Genomic DNA, 20,455 nt, shown 5'->3' with positions numbered 1-20,455 from the left:
TGACAATGAACACGTAGAATGTTTACGTACAATGAACATGTAGAATGTTTACGTTTGAATTGATAAACCTTCCGTTAAGACGTCCACAATATAAAGTTATCCTCTATAAGAGCTCAGCAATATCTTACAATATCAATCCATATTTTGCACTTAAGTAGCGATTAACTTAATTTTAAGATGTAGCGCATAGTGGATGCGTATTTCGCAAATGGTTTGCCCTAAATCTTAGGGCTAAAACAGTCCTTTGCCGTGGTAAATTAGACATTTGTCCTGAAGTGGCGAAAGAAGTTTAGATACAAAATGTCGCCAGCTGCTGTCACTTTGAAGCAATTGCATTCTCGCAGTAAAAACAGAAGAAACAACGCGCGCGCAATTCATGCCGATCATTAGACAGAAACTTGAAACGAACAAATAAATAGCGAAACGGCAAACACAGTTCAAACAAACACGGACCGAAGGCGGGCAATTGAAGACGCAAGTTCGTTTTTACGGTAAAAACGTGAGGGCGTAAAATTATCGGAAAGCGCAAAGAAAAACGGACAAAAACTCGCGCGACGAACGTAAAAATCAACTGAGGTTTGCATATTGCGACGTATCATGAATTTTCGGACACGATTTCTGTTCTGGCGCCGTCGACAAGATCGGTCGTAAAGGGCTGCATATGCCGGGAACAAGCCGTTATAAGCGGGGCCTGAAATGTTCATATTAGGTACATTGATGCCGGAAAGGATAACGGTAAGTGTGTGGAGCAAAACTGCTTTAAAACGATTCTTACATTTCTCAGGCAAAATTGAAAATTTGCGACGCTTAAGATACGTAATAAACTTAGAGAAAACGAACTTATTTCAATTTGCCAATAAAAATTATAATTGTTATGTGCTTAAAAGTCTATGCCAAACCTATCGTCGAATAACTGAACGAGAAAAAAAATTCTACAGTTTGTTTCTTTACTTTCGCAAGCCACAATATTCGGCATTTTCCTCGAACAATTTAAGCCCCGGCTATAAACGCGGTAAAAATGAAAACGTAACACTATATATATATTTACGCGCGTGCGCGGTTCGAAGCCCTTTCAAAATTCCAGCCACGGAAAGCCGTTGCTTGAGCAAGAAAGCAGTAGATTTGCAAGTGGATTCTATAGTCTAATCAGGGGTGGCCTGGTGAAGCTTGAGCTTCACAGACGGGATAATTTCACAATGACAATAAAAAACAGATCAGCGTTTCAAGAAAAACTATTGTTTGCAAGTTGGGAAAGCTACAGACCTGTCGCATAGTTTTTTTGGCGGATCACAACAAAAAATTAAAAGGCATACGCGAAAACTTCTTTGTCTTCTTGCGGGCATTTGAGAAGGTTTTTGTGCGAAATTTTCGATTTAAACTGCCCAAAAAATATACCATAAACATCTGTACGTGCATACTTTTAATTGCTTTAGCATTTTAGCCAAGGACCTTTTGCTCTCTTTTGCCTGACCGGGGACATTTAATGCCCGGCAAAGCCAAGTAACCCAAGACTGAAGTTGTACATGTTGAGGGTTAAACCAAAGTGGATTGTGCGGCTTGTTAGAAAAAGCCGGTTTCATTAATAAGTTCCAAAGGTCAATGGATCAAAACCCGTCGCGATTCCTGCATATCCGGGCGATTTACCGAAGCCGTTTTAATTCGCCTATTGAGAAGCGAAGAAAACCGTAAGTGCGAGTTCCGAAGGTCGACGGTTCAAAACCCGTTGTGGTTCTTATGGTCATGCGAGCCTTCGCCGAAGCCGTTCGCGCCCCCACTGGGTGGCGTGCGGGAGTAGGTCCTGCGGAACATTTTGTCGATGTTGTCGAGGCGAAAGGTGCCGGGGAAAAGGCGGTCGGCTGGCGCTTGTGGATCATGGTTGGCTGTAAAAGACGGAATAATGGAAAATAAGGACGTGATTGAGGAATGGGTGGGCTTGACGGCAAACTTGGACAACTAGATTTATTTGGGCTTTTTTAAAACTAGATTACGATTAAAATTAGATCATTTTAGTTTTCTCAAATTAGATAAAAAATAGAAATACCGAATTCTTAAAAAAACACAATTTTAAGTAGAATTACATTAAATCATACACAATCGCAATTTAGTTTAAATCGAAATTTCTTCTGATAAGAATGTGAGTATCAAGTATAGTTATGTGCTAATTTTTATACGTTTTAAGGATTGGCTATACCAGGGATGTCCAAACCTGCGGCACCTGATACTTACGTGCGGCCCACCACTTATTCTCACGTTCAGTAGCCTTTATTTAAAACGATTGTTTCGACCATCATCAAAATGTGTAAAACGCGCAGTATTTGATGTAGACCTAATCTAATGCCTTTTCTGAATATATAATTGGCTCGAATGCCGCGGTTTAACAGCCATTGAACGCTTGCACTACCATCATTGTTAAGTAAGTGTGTTTTTTCTAAATGTGTGTTCTTGCGGACTATTTTAAGAAAATATATCAGCCCAAACATGTCGACTGTCGTACCACGGCATGATACGGCATGTAAACTCAATTGGCTGACATTCACTTACATATTTGCGCACGAGTTATATTTGCAAGTGTCTCTCGAAGAGCGGATGTTTATAAGTTAAGTTTTTTATGACGTCACGAAATGACGTAACTTATTACGTCACCCCCTTTAATTTAATAGGTTTTGCGGCCCATCGAATTTTTAAAGTGGCAATTTGCGGCCCATTCTGTTAAAAGGTCGGACATCCCTGGGCTATACTTTTTAAACTGTAAAATCACCTACAAGACGTTCCGACCATATAGTATTAATTTATATATTTTCGTTTCGACTGAGGGACGAAACTACCGCTGGACAAAGTACCATTTTGGGTAAAGTCTAAACTAGATTAACTGGAAATAGAGCACACAAGCAATTCACAAATTAGGTTAGAATTAAAATTAGCTGCATTGTGCCCTAATTTAAGTCTGCTTGACGGAGCTGGAATGTGTACACTAAATGCCGACAGGACAAGTTCATTTTTTAACACAATTTGAAATAGCAAGAATATTTTAATGCAGTAAAAATGATGTGAACCTTTACCTTGCCGCAACCAAACGCTATGCGCGGTTTGCCGTGAGTGAACATTTCCTTTGAAAATATTTTTTAATTTTAATTTTAGGACTGATTTTCTAGAAATACAATTAGTAAATGTGCGGTGATTATTGCCATGAAGCCTTTTTTTACATTTAATTGAAAAACATAAAATGCGTGCAACTTAATGGTGAAATTCGTTAGAAAAAATGTGGTGAATTTTTGTTAAAAATCAAAGCAGCTTTGTTTAGATTTTAGTGACACGAGTTACATTTCAAAACAAAACAAGACACTGCTGCAAAAATCTTATTTTCATTGAAATATCATTTTGCAAAGTTATTTCCTCACAATTTGGCACTAACAATGCGACTAAAAAGCTCAGAGGTCATACAATCTACGTTAACATGTTTATGAGTGCTGTTTGGGCGAATTTAGTTTTTAATAGTGGCTAGAATAGTCCACGGGATAAAAAAGGTTGAGAACCACTGTCAATGAGCACTAAAAGGTTGAGAAATAAGGTAGTTTTTGAACATTGTAAATGAAACCGTACCTCTTACATTGTTTTAATACTGATTTACACAATCACTTTCCTTGGGTCTAACATTGAGTGGTTTATGTTGTTTGGATAAGTCGAAAAACACGTTCAGGTCCGCAAACTGCTTACGAACGATGACAAGCGCTTTACAAAACTTATTTATAGCCACGTATCTGCAGCCAGCTGGGCCGTTAATGCGACAACGGGGTGGTTGAGGGGTCCTAGGGGTTCGGCTGCAGTCTGTGGACCGTCAGGAACCTTATCTGAGCTGTTTCCTCGTCGTATGCAAAGCGACATTCCTTGTGGGGTTAAAAGGGTTTAAGCCAAGTTCGACACGTTTAACAATTTCCCTTTATTAATGTGTGGTGTTATCGATTTTTAGTTAGAATATCAGTGTAGGCTAATTTTATTTATTTGCCAGCCTTGCTTACATGAAAATCGATAATTTGTCGAAGCCGATTTAAGTTAGGGGCTCAGGTGGCCCCTTAAACATCGGAAACAAATTAACTTCAAACAAAGTAATTTTTAATTTAATTCTTTTACATTTGTTGACAAACTTTGCGTTAAATATCATAAAATAATTATTTTTAAGATTTAAAATTCACTGCGTATTTAAACACTAAAGATAAAGTACAGCTGAACTGCTGTTGAATACAATTCCTAACTAGTTTTTGAATGGTTTTTCTAACTATAGGCTACCATTTTATAATGCTCACCACCGATTTTGGTAAATATTAACTTATAGTTTCTTTGTTGACAAATTAAGTCGATAAAGTCTGAACGCAGAATTTCATTTTCCATTTTAGGCCTTACAGTAATCAGTCCCAATAAGGAAAAAGTGCCCTGAAATCGCTTTATATTTGGCTCGTATTCCTCAATGGTAGGGCTGAGTTTGGACTTTATATCATATTCCTACATATTGGTATGTTGTATTTTGATTGAAGTTCTGGCAACTTTACTGGAATTAAACTTTGCATCCATGTCAGTGTGTTTCGTGAGATGCGTGTGTTTGGAAAAATTAAGGATTTTTGCATTACATTTCAGTTTAATTATTTTATACAATTTCTCAAGCCTACTTATTAAGTAATTGTATAAAATTATTCTGTTTAATAATTTTATACAATTACCTAATCAGTAGGCTTGAGATATTTGGCAAATTACACAAACATATTTATATATACTGTTCAATACATATTATAATATAAAACCAGAATCCGACAGTTTTACCGAACAGATCGAAATGATAAGCCTTGTAGTTGTTCGAATATTTCAATAAACTTTCTACCCGTCCTCTAAAAGCACAATCTCCCGTTCGAAAATCTTCCAACGATGTCATTATAGGTAAACGAGTACTGGGCGGGATACCATAGTAACTTTACACAGACGAGTTGCTGGCGAAATTTTCCAACCAACCCGTAACTCGTCCTGGAAACTATCAACTCGACTACTCACCACTGGTGTGAGTTTTCTCGCGTCGTTCCAAAACCTCGGTAAACTCGCTCGGATCCAGGCAGAGACGAGAGTCGAGTCGAGTACGAACGTCGAGTAGACCGGCTACGACTCGTTCAGGAGTGAACTTTCCGCATCGCGACGCGTCGTCTGCTACTCGTATCGAGTACATGGACGCGGCGAGTCCGGACCCGTACGAGAACATTCCGATTCGCTTTCCGCGGAGTTCGGACAAAGGTTTGCTATAAAAAATATAAAAAATAAATAAACACTAAAAAAAAGTTTAAATGTTTTTTTTTTTTAACAAAATTTTGCGAGGTTATTTATTTGGCAAAGTTTAGATTTTAAAAACTCTTGATTGCAATGTCTACTAAAGACGGTGCAATGTGCGAATAAATTATTTTTCGGTTAAATAAAAGCAACAAAATAAAAGGTGGTTAATTTACAGTTAACACTGAGTTTACAATTAGATATTAAGTTTTCATTGCAGTATTAAAAACAATTAACAATTAGTTTTATTTGTTTTCACCAGTTTTAGCCAAATTAGTAAACTAGGTTTAGGCAGTCGGATATTTAGTCGAAAATGTTTCAACCAAAAAAGAACAAAATTCCCAGGATTCAGCCAATTTCGCAGTACCGACCGATGATGCTAAACTTAAACTGGTTTAAGCGCAATACATTTTCGCCCGAAAACATACCACATGAAAAAGGCAAAAAACGGCTTACTTGATGAGCAGCGACACCAGACAACCATACAGTGAGGGTGTGTACATGTTTCCCACTCGCTTGGCCAGGGTGAGGGAGGGTAGGGTCTTGCTCTCGAAAAGTCCCTTGCTGGCAGCCATGAAGGCTTGTTCCAGCGGCCGGTCCCCGATCGTCTCATCAAGTGTCTTCGACCTGAAAGATATAGACACATATATCTTTGTAAATGGACGTATTTGTCTAATTCTAAATAGGCTAATCAGGTGGCTCTATATCAGTGGTTCTCAACCTTTTTGTTCTCGCGACCCCTTTTAAGTTTTCGATTAGTTGCGCGACCCCCCAAAAAATTCGGCGAAATTGGGACAGAAAGCTTACTGACCTAATGATTTACAAACCGTCGGACACAGCAGTTAAACTTAGGACAATTTATTGGTTTTGGTTCAAATTTTAGGCCATCTGGCAACCTGGTTTGAGCGTCTATTCATTTTTATTAGACATTGTTTGACTGCAGCTACGCTTGATTCATTAATGGAAAAATTTTTATGGTGACGTCATAAAAACGGCTGGTTTACTGCAGCGAAAGCCACACAAAGACAAATGTTACACTGGCGGTTGCTTTTGCTCCTTCTATACTGCTAAACTTTTAGTTCAAATTGCCTAATTCTTATGATTATTTTTTTTTTTAATTCTACACGGCGACCCCCTGGTTGAGAACCACTGCTCTATATAAAGACAAATTGTATTGCATTCGACAGGACAAATTTGACAGGCTTTCGCACAACTGTGCTTCATCGGGTCAAGTACTGATACTTTGACCTGATGAAGTATGGTTTTTCGTATGCTTGTTAAAAATTCAATACGTTTGTCTTCAAAAAGTGCAACCTAGTTCCAGCCCTCTGAAGCTGCTCTTTGACCAACGATTACGGCTTACGTATCATTAGTACACCGAAAGCCATCGCAGACTCGCCGAATCTGTCCATAAATGATATTAGAAAAATGCGATGAGGTTCGAACTCCGGTATGGCTATGGCCGGAGGTATGGGTAATGGGTATGAAACAACGTCACTTTTTTAGCATATAACTTAAACTGGACGAAAATTAAATCAAAAGAAGTTTGAAAACCATAAGGTTTTTTAAAGACTTTTCAATACGCAAATTAACTCATTCAGAGGCTCCGTGACAACCCTGTATACATACTCCCTAACTTTACCAACGGTCCTAATTTTGGATCCTAATTTTTGCATACAACATCGCTGGAGCAAGAACTGCAGACGAGCCGCTGATAATACAACGACATAATAACACGTTTTTCAACAACGGATAAATGGCGATGTGGCGGTCAAATAACTTGTTGGCATTTGGAGAAAGAACGAACACTCGAACAGGCGGTTACTTGATAAAAAAAAAAACGCAAAATCCGGAAGTTGTTAACCTCTTTGAGTGAGAGTACAAAGTCCACTAACTGGACAACGGACAGCTGGACAATTGCTGCGAAGTGGGCAGCTTATGTACCTGCCATATAAGCAATGTATCAAGGTACAGGATTGACAACTGGTTAAAGGGCGGCATACACAACAAAATGCAATAACATCATTTTATATATTTTCAAGTAAGGTTCAAACCTATTGTTTTTTTAATTAGCGGATCATGGGTTGGTAAAAATCCTTAAAAAATGCAAATAAAAAAATAGGTGAGAATTAGAAAAGGAAAAACACGCCTAACACCAAATATACTTTGTAAGAATTTATTAAAGACATTCTTTGTATATTTTATTTCAACAAGCCACCCCACATTCTAGATAGAGAATATTTATAAAGACTTATAAAGACGTCACTCAAATGACGGCGACGCGAAACCGCCTGGCTTAATTTTCCCGATAAAAGCAAGACAACTCGTCCTTAGAGAAGTAAGTCCACAGCAAATCGATTTAAACTAAACGCTTTAAAGTTGTGGACGAAGTTTGCGTTATTCTGACACGATTTTACCGAGTATTCTAAAGTCGTTGGTCACGTTTTGGCTTTGTGCAGAGAGTTCCAGTGAGGTAGGAAAGGGCTTCGCACGTGAAATATCTCCTAAACGGAAATGCACTGACCTCTTCATGTTAAGCACTCAACGACGGTTTAGGTCCTGTTGTTTCGCGCGGTTTACTTGTGCTACGCCATGTTGAAAATTAAATGGAGATTTTCGACAAAACATACAGCGGTTTGATTTAGGGTTGTCCGACAATAACTTATCCGATCGGCAATTTTAAGTATGGTTGTGGCGGTGCTTGTCTGATAGCGGCGTGGACCCCATGATTTATTAAGGTAGGCATTTAAGGTATTGCACTGTGAATTTTGAGGTTGATAATCCAGTTAAAAACGTGGTGAAAGTCGCCGTAGGGAGCAACCAACACATTGTTGTTCTACTTTGTGAGTTATTTCGGTCAGAAAATAATTACATAATTACTAAATGTCACATATTTCTTGCCGTTAATGCAAATTATGAATTGATATAATAAAGGACTTAACCTAAACTTTGAAAACTTCTATGTAGTTAGTTAGTAGTTAATTAGTAGCGATTAAGACGCAGGTAGCGTTGTCCGAAATCTTACGTTGTGTTAAAAATAACATGGCATAAGGACAACGCGATAACCTACTGGATCTTACAAGCGTGCCATGACTCGTCAGTTTAATTAATTATATATCGGTCGTTACTTGGTTATAACGCAGTGCTGTATCGCTCGTGCATTGTTCATTGCAAGCTAACGTATACTTAAATCCCGTTACACAGAGGAAGCGCAAATGTAATGGACGCCAAACAATACAGAACGAGGTGCGCCCTTTACAAAAGCGATCACTTCAAGCGGACAATACCGCAAAAAGATTTCCGCACACCTATAGATATGACCTCACGTTAAATGAGGGGATTATTTAGTGCTGTCGGCATAATGCGGGGATTTTTTGTAATTTCCCCGCTTTAGCACTTTGCTGTACAACGGTGGGTTATTTTAGAATATGTCGGATTTAAACTAACGTTGTATTGCTCTCCACTGAACCATACAGACAGGCTTAGGGTAAACCAATAATTCAACAAGCGTAATTTTAAAGACAGAACTCTGTAAATGTAGCTGGGGGCACTGCATTCCTGGAAATCGCTAATTTGTGTCAAAATTTGCTGTAAAAAGTCGTTTAATTGATGGGAAGATCCAAAAAGGGAAAACAGCTCATTTCTTAATAAAAAGCTTCTATTTGTGTACATTTTACTGAGAATAGTAGTGCTTATTACACATCACGGGAAGCATTACAATATGGTGTCAACAGAAATACATTTTAAAGAACACTCCCGTTTTACATCAGAACCTACCTTTTACAAAATTCTTTTTACTGAAATAGAGTAACTCTACCAAAAAACAGGGTCAAAATATCGAGCACGAAATTGCGCTTCGCCTTTCAACAGGTTCGGAGATTTTTTAACAATCGCGTTTGTTACGCAACAGCAGCGCAACAATGCAGCATCGCGACGCGGCCTCAATGTACAAAACAAGTGTAGAACGAAGTTGGTTGAATTAGCAGCGAACATTCGGCACGCGATCTATTCGCATCACTGAAGGTTTTTTCAGCTCGACAAAAGAATAAAACAGGATTCAAAGGGTTAGTAAGAATTTTTGCAAAGCGATTGCCAAGGTTTGCATCTATCATTTTTACCGAAGAATTGGGAAGAGTCTTTGAACGTATCCTTTGTTTGCACGACAACTCAGGTCACCCAAAATACCAGACTAGACATGTCAATTGAGATTAGAATCTAAGACGATGCTCGTCCTCTGCAAAGAAACGCCCTTGATTGCATCGAAATACATTTTTATAACATGGATTCACGGCTGAATAATAATCATAAAAACGCGAAAAGAAAATATAGCCTGGTACTTTTCGAGGAGGCCATTTGAAAATCGGTTTTATCTTTTCAGGTGGCCAATGCGAAAAGCTGGCACATAAAAAGAAATTCACAATATAGTAAATCAAAAAGCTATAGTAAGCTACTACCACGTTACGAACAAAACTTCATTCCTCACCAGGCACATGAATCATATCATTTAGTATTTCGTACGGCAAAACAGCATTCAATTAATATGAATGGTAAACGAAGTGACGCGTCAGACACAAGTGTAGATATGACTCACGCGCCAAGCTTTTATAGGTATGTGGTTACTGTGGTGTGTTGACCGCGCATTTCAGTAAAAGTAATGTTAGTTACTTGCTATTCGCAATGTATAGCTTTTACTGGAGCAACGTTTTTTTTAAACACTGGTTGCTGTATTGCTATTCGCAATGTAGAGCAATTGGCCACGACCGGTGTTTTTTCCATCTTCTGTGGATTGTGGCTCACTTACAGTAATCCTAAAACAGTGTTTCTTAGGCCTTTTTTCGTCGATCCAAAAATCTAAGTGTAAATATAACAGCAAAACTTTGGCGATCCAAACTCTTCGCCAAAACTTTTGGTAAGGAAACAAAATATTGCACATTAGCATTAATCCGTGCGAATTTAATTACCATGGGCCATGCCTTCGTATTGCTTGATGAGAAACTGGTTGTTATGACAAATAAACACACACCACAGTTATCTGTTTGACAGTTTTGGTCTAAATAAAGATGGCATAGCTAAAAATAAACCTTTAGTGAAAATATGCAATTTAGGTAAAATTTTGCTATTTAATTTTGTCTGTTTATATTGCTAATAAGTGCTCAGAATCTTGCGGGATTTACCCATTTCAAAATTGACTTCAATCAAATATATTTACTTTTGACTATGAAAATATATTTGTTTTTTGTAGATCAATATAATTGATTGCGCAATGGGAGCCGATAACAGCTGTGCCTTCCCTACAATGCGGCGTCACCCAACGTGTATATTCTCAAACAGTGGAGACAATTCTTCAGAACCAATCTCATTAAATCTAACCATACAAAAATACTGCGTTTGGCGACCCAAACCAAACCAAAGGCTACCCAATTTTAGGTAGCGAAACACTGCCCCAAAAGGCCGTGGGCTCACCCTCAACAAAACTAACTAGCCAAAACGAAATGACGAAGATTTTTGCATATAAAATGAAACAGTGCAGAAAGCATTTATCTCGCCTGAGGACCGCCTACTGGCAAGGGCGTCTGATTGTGAATTTATAGAAAGAAAAAAGCGGGCCGCTGGAAACAGTTAAAAAAAATAGAGGGCATTAAAAAGAAGCCCTTCCGGTAATTATTTATTTTATTCAACGTAAGGCTTTCTGCATAGGATGCCGAAACATTGGAGAAAATGAATACCAACTGAAAAAGTTTTTTTTAGTATACTATGCCTGGTAGCAGCAGGATATTAACAACTAAAGGGTGTTTATTGTTCGGGGGAAAAGCTTCGACAAAAGTGGCTTCGTGGAGAAGAAGGTTCCAGTAAAAATTCCAAGCGGAATACCTGTTTTAAGACTAGACCAAAAACAAGGCCCTATCGACGTTGGAAGACTCTTACTTGTATTCTGCGAGCTTCTCGAATCCTGCTCGTTCCTCAGCGTCGTAATGCGCCTCGTGGTCGTTGAGAAAGTCGTTGAGTGTGAGTCTGGCCAGCGACTTCTGCACAAGCTTGCAGTAGGGACAGTGGAAGACGAAATAGTCAAAGTCGGCAAGGCAGAAGGGAGCGCCTGAAAAAATAACATTTTTGTTGGTGAACCCAAAGGACAAGAAGAATTTCATGATTTCTGTGGAAAAATGGATTTATTTTGGGGGCATGATGGTTAAAGGTTGTAGTTGTAGTAAGTAAGACGTATAGTAAGAATATCAAAGACAATCCAGATGTTGGTATAGAATTTTGAACGTTTCAAATAGTCTATGCTGAAAATAAATAAAGATATATTCAAAACGTTCAAAATGCCCATTTCTTTTGCGTGGAATTCTGTTTGGTTTTTGATAATGTTTTTTATTTTAAATCTAATCCGCACCGAACTAGGGACGAATGCAGTTCAGATATATTTTACTGTATACAAAAACTTTTTACCCAAACACGGAAAACGTAAGGTCGTAAGGTTATAGTCGTTTTCTAAATACTTTCGAATGTTTATCAGCGGTCGCCTCACTTGCTTTGTGAATACAAGACTATTTACTTCAAATTTAAGACGAATGCGTTTAAGCGTTATATGATTAACAGCAATCTAAAACTTTTAATTGTTATTCAATAGGAAAAACTCATAAATACTACTGAATTAAATACGACTTAGGCAAGATCGTCGTATATTGAAAGGAAAATCCGTTTTCTAATGAATATGTATTTTTAGTCGTTTTAATGTTTATTCACACATGTCTATTTTATACGTTATAAAACATTACCCGAAACAATGGGGTAACCTGTTTATTGCCTCGCAAAACCTGACAAATTTTAAATTGAAAGGCTAAAATGCTATTAGGTATAAAACAAAAAAGGAAAACGCACTTAAACGCGAAAAACAAAATCGGCATCATATACTGGGAGCGTTGCATCTTATTGCAGCAAAAGAATGATTGCACCATGATGCCAACAAATCAGTATAAACTAACAGCGTGTAGCAAAACGGGTATAAATATATTTAACGGCATGCTGTCGTTACATGTCGACAAGCAAACCATTCAGTGAGTCGCCAATCACGTCGTAAAAACGTGTCGAGTCAGAAATGGCTGCACCAGTTAGCACATATTAGCCGGCACCTATGTAGTGCACATTAGCCCATATTTGTACACAAAAGTACATATTTTGCACATACAAGAGGTTTGATAACATGAACACCAAAGTCAAAATGGTCAGTAAATCGACATTATCTTAAAAAGACGTTTCGATACGCCTGGTTAACTCCCGAAGGTTGCTTTAAGCCTAAACGATTAGAAACTCAAGATGGTTAGAATATAGCTTTAGCTTTTCAGTATTTAGATTTCGTAAGCGCTCGCAAAGTGAAATTACACAGCAAATAGAACGTCGTTGTAATATGAACGGTTTATCAAATTTAAATGGCGACTGCAGCGTGTTCTGAGGAAGTTGCTCGGAATTATTCTGAAATCAGACGAGGATATCGAAATAAATTTGAAATAGCTTTAGTTAAAGTTACAAATTTTCATTAAACATTTATTAATAAAATTGGATTACGTATTTTAATTTTTGCGCCAAAAACAACTTGCTTTCTATATATTGCTTTTTTATTATATTTTAGTTAACCTATGGCTCATAATCGGACGTCTTTGCCAGTTTTATTACTTTAACGTAAATTGCGTTCCACCTTTCAAATGTATGGTTTGGATATATTTCAGCGACATTAACTGAAAATGATACAAGTACGTAGCGAAACGTCTTTAGCAAGATGGTCTCGATTTACTCGACCTTTTTGGATTAGATATTTAATGTTAAGATACATTACAGATCCCTGCATTGTGTACCAAGATATTTAAAAGTGGCGAAAAAAGTTTGCTGAAAAAGTGGTCCCGTCTGGTTTTCGAAAATGACAAAAATCTGCTTGGGGAGAAAAACAAAAAGAAACAAACGGGTGGCTGTAAAACACAGTGCCGGCATTTGTTTTCATAACGGGCATATAAATTAGCTTTTTTAAAGGTCCGGGTGAATCGGCGGTCGTTGGTCAAAACACCAAGTCTGGTAAAATAACACGCTACGGCGGGCGGGGTACAAAGGTTGCTTGGTGTCGGGTTCTTTGTGTTTGCTGCACGAATGCAAAACGGATTATGAAATCCTGACCGAAAACGTTACGCGCGAGCAAACGATTGCCAGAAACAGGGGCTCGCAAAACTTTAGGAAATGTATACGGGGCACCTAAATTTTAGGAAACACCTTACATTTTAGGAAACACTTTATGTACGGACCAATAAAAATTTTAGGAAACACTTGATGTACGAGGCACGTAAAATATTAAGAAACACTTTATGTACGAGGCACCTAAATTTTAGGAAACACTTTGTGTACGAGCTAAGTAAATTTTAGGAAACACCTTACATTTTAGGAAACACTTTATGTACGGACCAAGAAAAATTTTAGGAAACACTTTATGTACGAGGCACGTAAAATTTGAGGGAACATTTCATTTACGAGGAAGGTAAACTTTAGAAAACACTTTTTGTACGGGGCGCGTAAATTTGAGGAAACACTTTTTGTGCGAGGCACGTAAACTTAAGGAAACACTTTTTGTAGTACGAGCAATGTGAATTTTAGGAAACACTTTATTGGGACCCGTGTCGACTTTGTAAAGCAAGCTCATGACAACGTACTTTCAAATATGCCTATTACCGATGCTTAGTTTTAAATAAAATGTCAATTATTTCCTGGCAATCTACTTTGAAAACATGATAAATGTCGATGTTTGGAAAGCCTAAACTTTTGTCTAGTATATTCCTTACTATAAGTTACATGCAATTAAATTCTTTTTTTTAAATGTGTTGTAATAAATTAGACGAAAACTTTCACACTTGAGTTGCATATAATTAATATATATAAGCTGTTTAAGTTACTGAAAATCGAGTGGAAAAAAACAATAAAAAAATACTGAAAATGGTAGTAGATCTTTCCACTGAGAAGCAATTGTCTATTGTTAAACATATTTACACTTGAAACGGAAACAGGTCTATTCATTCATTTTAATCGTCTCGGTCTTGTGGGTGTTTAGCTTTGGTTGTGACATGGTAATTGTTTTGTTAATGAACAGCGCGAGCTCATATGTTCACGCCCCCTATTGTTCACGGTGATCGTTAACAAGCCTCAAAAAGATCGAAGGCCAAAGGGCAAAGGTCCACTTTGTTTGCGCCGCCGTAAAATCATGTTCGCTGCATGTTTAGGTATAAAAATAGTCTGCTTTCCAAAGGGCAATATAATCAGGCCATGGTGTGAGAAAACAAAGGACAAAACCAGGCCGGCCGTTTTAAAGCGGCCATGTTCCTGTTCGAAATAGAAGTTCCCTAACTTTTCTAAAATTTTGCCTGCTGGAACCTTCTTGTAGTACACTAGTGCATTCACGATTATTTCTAATATAATGTAACAACTTTCTAACTATATGCGAACGATTCACTGATAGCAGGTAGTACAGCATAGATGCTTTATGACGTCCCAAGAGATATCGAATAATAAAGCATAACTAAAGACAATAGTGATGCCAGATGAAAATAAAAAAGTGCTTTTCAACCCGTGGGATGGTACGCACTTGTGCGGATGAAATTTTTTTAGTGGGGATTACACTTTAGGCGTTTGATGACAATGTGACCCGAAACCGACAAAGTGCGTACTTGATGCTTTCGCTTCCGCCTCATTCGAACTGACGTTGGCATTATTTTTTTGAATTGACCGTAGTTTGGCAAAAATCCCTACGGTGTTGGGCGATCGAAACTTATTGCGTTATCAATACGCAGACCTGTGGCCCGTTTTAGGTGAAAATAGACAAACTAAAAATGCCCTTTAAAAACAAAAATAGGTTTGTCTTGGCACTACTGCATTTTTTAGGCAAAATTGCACATATTTGGTCCGGATGTTTCATAAAATTTCCCCGAATAGTTTCTATGAGACGAATCAGTTAGTTAGACAAAGGGTGAATTGCAAACACACAGAAAAATTAAAGGCAATATGAGTGTAAAATTAAAAATCGGTGGTACCCGGATTGCACCGGCGATTTGAAAAAGCACATTAGATTTCCAAATCCACGGGTCGGCAATTATTTGCGAAAGCGGGGCGGTATGAAAAAAAGAAAATGTCTTGTGGGCCGTGTTACAAAAGGGGAACTCGAAATACAATACGTGTGATTCCTTTTAAAGAATCTTTAAATGTCCTTGTTTTGACAAGCTGGTAAGAGTAGGAACAGGTGACGAGCTTACGAGGGTAATGAATTTAATAAAATATTATACTAAAAAAACTGTTTTTTTTTTATTGAAAATGAGCAGCGGGCCAGATTATACCTGGGCAAACTAGGGACAAAATTTCCATTACGACGTCATTAAAGCAACGACTTTTGTTTTTTCTGACGTCATAATTGTTTTGTTGACGTCGTTATGCGCAATAAATAAAAAAAAAACTTTCCAGCAAGTAAAGATTTTTGAGGAAATCTGCAATCAGCATATTTTTAAATGTATAATATTTGGCCTAGTTTGCCCAGGTATGTTCAAATCGGTTTCGTTAAAGTTTTACAAAAATGCGTCACCAATTTTTTCCGCTGAACATACCACAATCATTGGGAACAAACTATCAGGACTCCTTTCCTAATAAACCACAACGAACTTCGGAATGTCAGATGATGTTTAGATTAGGTTGAAACGGCAAATTATGGAAGAACCAGTCGAAAGTCCAGAGCTTAAGAAAGGCCACTCAGCGGAAAAGCTTAGTGAAAATAGCTTTCCGTGTCGAAAACAAGAGCAGACTTTGACCGCCAAGGTTCGGTTGGCATCGTCGGCAAAACAAAGTCAACGTGAAAACAAAGGATTACGGTTCTTTTATGCGTTTTAATTTAAAACGAAGGACAAGAAGTTATCGGACGTAAAAAAATTGTTTTCGTCGTGTAAAACGGCAGTACAGACATAAAAGTCCAACATATTCAACAAATTTCCTAGACCAATGCCAAATGCGTGTTAGCTCGTATTTCTAAAACACTTTTTTAGTGGGAAATCGGCCAGGTTTAAAATGGACAGAGGGTGAAACAAGGCCATAAAGATTTTTTACGATATAGACAAATCTTGCATAGACTTCTTTGTTGCAGTGGGCAGCAAAACCACAAAAAAGCCCACGCAAAACGTCACATTGACAACATGGCGCCTACACCATAAACCTCAACGTCGCACTAGCCCATTTCACCACGAAAACAACTTAACCCACCTTTGGTCTTGATGAGTCGGTTCGCCTTGGAGCAGTAGGTACGGTAGCAGGCGTCCAGAGCGCTGAGGTAGCATTTTACCGTAAGTTTACCATCCACCACCGGGTATTCCGAACTTAGGTCGGGCTTGTAAAAGTCGTAGGCGTGTCGCATGTAAGTTCCTCGGACACCTGTTAGTAGAAGAGATATAGCGTTTTTAAAGGCATTTTTAGGCTTTGACTGCGAATTTCGCGGTTTTATCTTGGGGCAGGTGAAATATAATTAAAACTTTGGAGCATAATGGTTGGAGGTTGTTGTAAGACGTAGCGTGTTGAATGTATCGAATATATCTTTATTCATTATCAACATAATGAGAAGACGTAAATTCATATCGCTGTACACTACCCCAATTTAAATCCATGTTTACTTCTTTTCGACAGCTTGCCTTGGCAGTATGTACAATGTTCAATTGTACATGCTTAGAATCAGTGCCTTCTCACGATGTTAAAAATCAAAACAGAGATATTTGAAAAGTTCAAAAATATTATAACTGTCTTTTTTTTTTTATCTATGACAGTTTTAAAATACTTTCTGTATTCGTTTTACATGTGAAAAAGTCTTTCTTCAACAGGCTCCTTTACATTTTGACGATTTCGTCTATTTAATTGTTTACACCATGATATCATCCTCTTAACTGCAGTATACCGTGTTTAAAAATGCATAATGTAGCCGTAGGACGCCATTTCCGCTAGTGTAATAAACAACCGGGTGTTTCCAGTGACGAGATAAGAATTACCTAATTCAGGGTTGCCATACAAATCTATGAAAAATAGCCACAGACATTCAAAGACTTTCTTGGAGAAAAATCCCTCGACGTTTCTCGAAATTAAATTCAAAACAGCGTAAATGTCACGTCAACAAAATTAAAAATATATGTTTATGAACGGCACTTTCTAAACACATAACTTGAACACATAACATTTTTAATAAATTGAAACACTTTTGTAAAAATATAAAGTTTTTCAAAGACTTTTCAATGTGCAATTCAATTTAAAAACATTTAAAAACTTTTAAAGATTAAAGATTTAAAGTCTTTGTGGCAACCCTGTAATTGCGTGGCCGAATCGATTAACGCGAGAAAACTACGAGCAATGATTACGAGTTTACTACAGGCCAAAAGAAAGCGCTACGCAGACAGTAGCAACGAGTGGGTAGCGTCAGCAAATGACGACTATGGTATACCAGAAAAAACAACGCTTACACACGGCCGCATATACGCAGCCGAATAAGTGGTCATCACGATGCAGCTGAGGTCATTCCAGGCCGGCTGAATCCGAATGCGTAGGTTGCGAGAACTGTGATCGATTAACGGTTCGTAGTAGTAGCAACAGCAGTAGTATGTTACTGTTACTGCGATCGATTGCTCATCACGGCCATTACAATTGTTACACAACGGGCTTTGCACGCTTCTGCACTGCTTACGTAGGCCCTACGTCACTGAGGCAAGGCACTAGGTTTGCAGCGCAAAATATTTGCTTTCGTCACGCGCTGCAATAATGCAAAGAGCGGAGGTTTTATAGCTTTAGATCAGGTTTGCGGTTTGCTCCTTAACTTAAAGCAGTTTGGTTCGCCTGATTTCCACGGAAGTATAGCTTTAGATTAGGTTTAAACGCCTGTGTTCCACGCTCGTGTGCATTCGCTCTCAAATATAAAACAAAAACGAACACGACCGCCGATATTTCGATTTTAAACTGAAGAACGTTGGACAATTTAATTCAAGGAAAAAAAATTAATACGAGCGCCAATCATTCGGCACTTGTGATTTAAGTGCGCTGCAAGTTTGAATTTCAAGCCAGTGCTCTATCTGTCGAAACACCAAACCCCGGCCGTTACATTCTGACACCCGAACTGCAAAGGCCGAGATTGGGACTTTTACAAAATGAACTGTACCCCTATCATATTTAATTAACCAAATTAGGACGCTGTAATTTCCAAAATAACTAAAATCGTGTAGGTCTTCTTCGGGCCCTTATTTCAGGTTGGGTCTACGTTTAACAAAAAAGCTTCCAACACGTACGTTAATCGTATCTGCACTGGGCAGTTAATTATTCGTCAATTTTAACGTTAACCAACCTGGATCGACGACCAAGGGAGCCGACGGGCCGATGAGCATTGCAACGGATCCAGCGCCGCCTGTACATCGGGCATTGCCGTGCGAATATACCGCTATGTCCCCGCACACAACAAGGGCGTACCTGCCTGAGAACATAAACAGAAGATTGAATTATTATTTTTGTAAACTCTCTACTACGTTCTGGGATTTGGAAAAGGGATGAGTGGTTTACTTGGGCTGTATACTTTGTTTGGCATATTTATTGATTTAGCTACAAAATCTGGTGTATTTTTAAACTTAATTTATGTATCTGGGACAATACAAATTACTTTTTAATACCTCAAAAAATCACGTTTGTTGCAAAACTATATGAGTATATGCAAAACCTGCATGTATATTGTTTTGACAAACTGCACTACAGAAAATTTTCAAAGAATATTGCTATTGAAAATATCATTGAATATATTGGTTTTAACAAAGAAAAAATATATATTTTCAAATCTTACCATCCCATGATGAGCTTTCAATCCATGAAAGAGCATTAAATAGGGCGCTAGTTCCACCGTAACAAGCATTCGTTGTGTCAATTCCTTCAACATCAAAGTTGCCGCTTTCTTCAAACAGTTGCATTATTGCACTTTTGACGCTTTTTGATTTGTCAACGATCGTCTCTGTTCCAACTTCCATTCTACCTACAAACAAAACAAAAACACAGTTTAGAACAAATAATTTTGGTAAGTGATTCTAATGACTTCTATTATAAAATAGGTTTGTCAGAAAAAAAAACCAAAAATAGTAAGTTAACTAAAAGAACTGACAACAAAAAAGAATCATGTGTCCCTAAGTAAGATAAAAATCAAAATATTTTTATGGAATTTCAGATAATTAAAAAAATTACGGCTTTATAATATTAAGTATATATATAATGTGATTATATTATAATCACGATATGTTATTTACTTAAATGACACCAAATAATGCATGCCTTTTTATTCAGTAATAACTCATGGGCATGGTACAATTTAAATAACTGAACTTGAATTCCATTTATGCTTCGATTAGTGACCTTTAAGGGATTTAATATCACTATTACTTCGAGATTTCAATAAAAATCTTTACACCAAGCAGCCATTTTAACTCAGATTACTAACCAATGTCATTGTAGCTTATATGGTGCTTTTCCATTAGATTGGCGACAACAGTAATGCACAGGGAATTAACATCTTCATTGTCATCGCAGAAACCCATTTGCTCTTGCCCCAGCCCTATTGTGTATTTGCCTCGAGAAATGTTGTCATACTCTTCAAGTTTTGCTTGATCAACGTAGCAGTAAGGAAAGTAGACTTCCATTGCAAGAATTCCAACATCTTTGACGGGTTTGTGGTCCAGTCCATTAGAGAGCGGCATAACGAATTTGCTTATTTTACAAATAAAAATATAAACTACAGCACAAGGGGGGAGTAAAGCTGTAATAGAATACATTTTTTTTTAATACAATTATAGAATTTAATATTTAGGTTTGCTTTTAGAGAATTAACATCCCATTTAGGGAGGGTGAAGGCAAAATCTGCATGCATTTCATGGTGTTTATGCCAATAAAGTAAGGAGCACTCAATTTCTGGATTTAAGCACACCGGTTCAAAATCACACCAGAACTTTATAATTAATAAAAAATATCCAGTAATTTTGTAAACTTTTCTATAACTAAATAATAAAACGGTTTGCCAATGACCTGCTGATTTAAGTTCAAAATCTAACAGTTTCTTTGAATCAAATGAGTCTAAAATTGT

General features: G+C 37.6%; 1 protein-coding gene across 1 annotated transcript; it reads right to left on the bottom strand.

The window, feature by feature from the left end:
• Positions 1-1,481: 1,481 nt before the first annotated feature.
• Positions 1,482-20,118, bottom strand: LOC146163425 (hydroxymethylglutaryl-CoA synthase 1-like). Its single transcript, XM_083381144.1, has 8 exons — positions 19,817-20,118; positions 19,172-19,357; positions 18,686-18,811; positions 16,576-16,743; positions 11,230-11,398; positions 5,761-5,931; positions 5,038-5,276; positions 1,482-1,880 (listed from the first exon to the last, which is right to left on the bottom strand). Exons 1-8 carry the CDS (start codon positions 20,070-20,072, stop codon positions 1,714-1,716), a joined length of 1,482 nt encoding a protein of 493 aa, XP_083237270.1. The 5' UTR covers positions 20,073-20,118; the 3' UTR covers positions 1,482-1,713.
• Between the last annotated feature and the right edge of the window lie 337 nt (positions 20,119-20,455).

Source organism: Ascidiella aspersa, chromosome 2 (genome assembly GCF_963924565.1).
Source record: "Ascidiella aspersa chromosome 2, kaAscAspe10.2, whole genome shotgun sequence".
Classification (NCBI taxonomy): Eukaryota; Metazoa; Chordata; class Ascidiacea; order Phlebobranchia; family Ascidiidae; genus Ascidiella; species Ascidiella aspersa.
The sequence above is the reverse complement of the archived record's forward strand: the minus strand, read 5'-3'. Positions and strand labels throughout refer to the sequence as shown.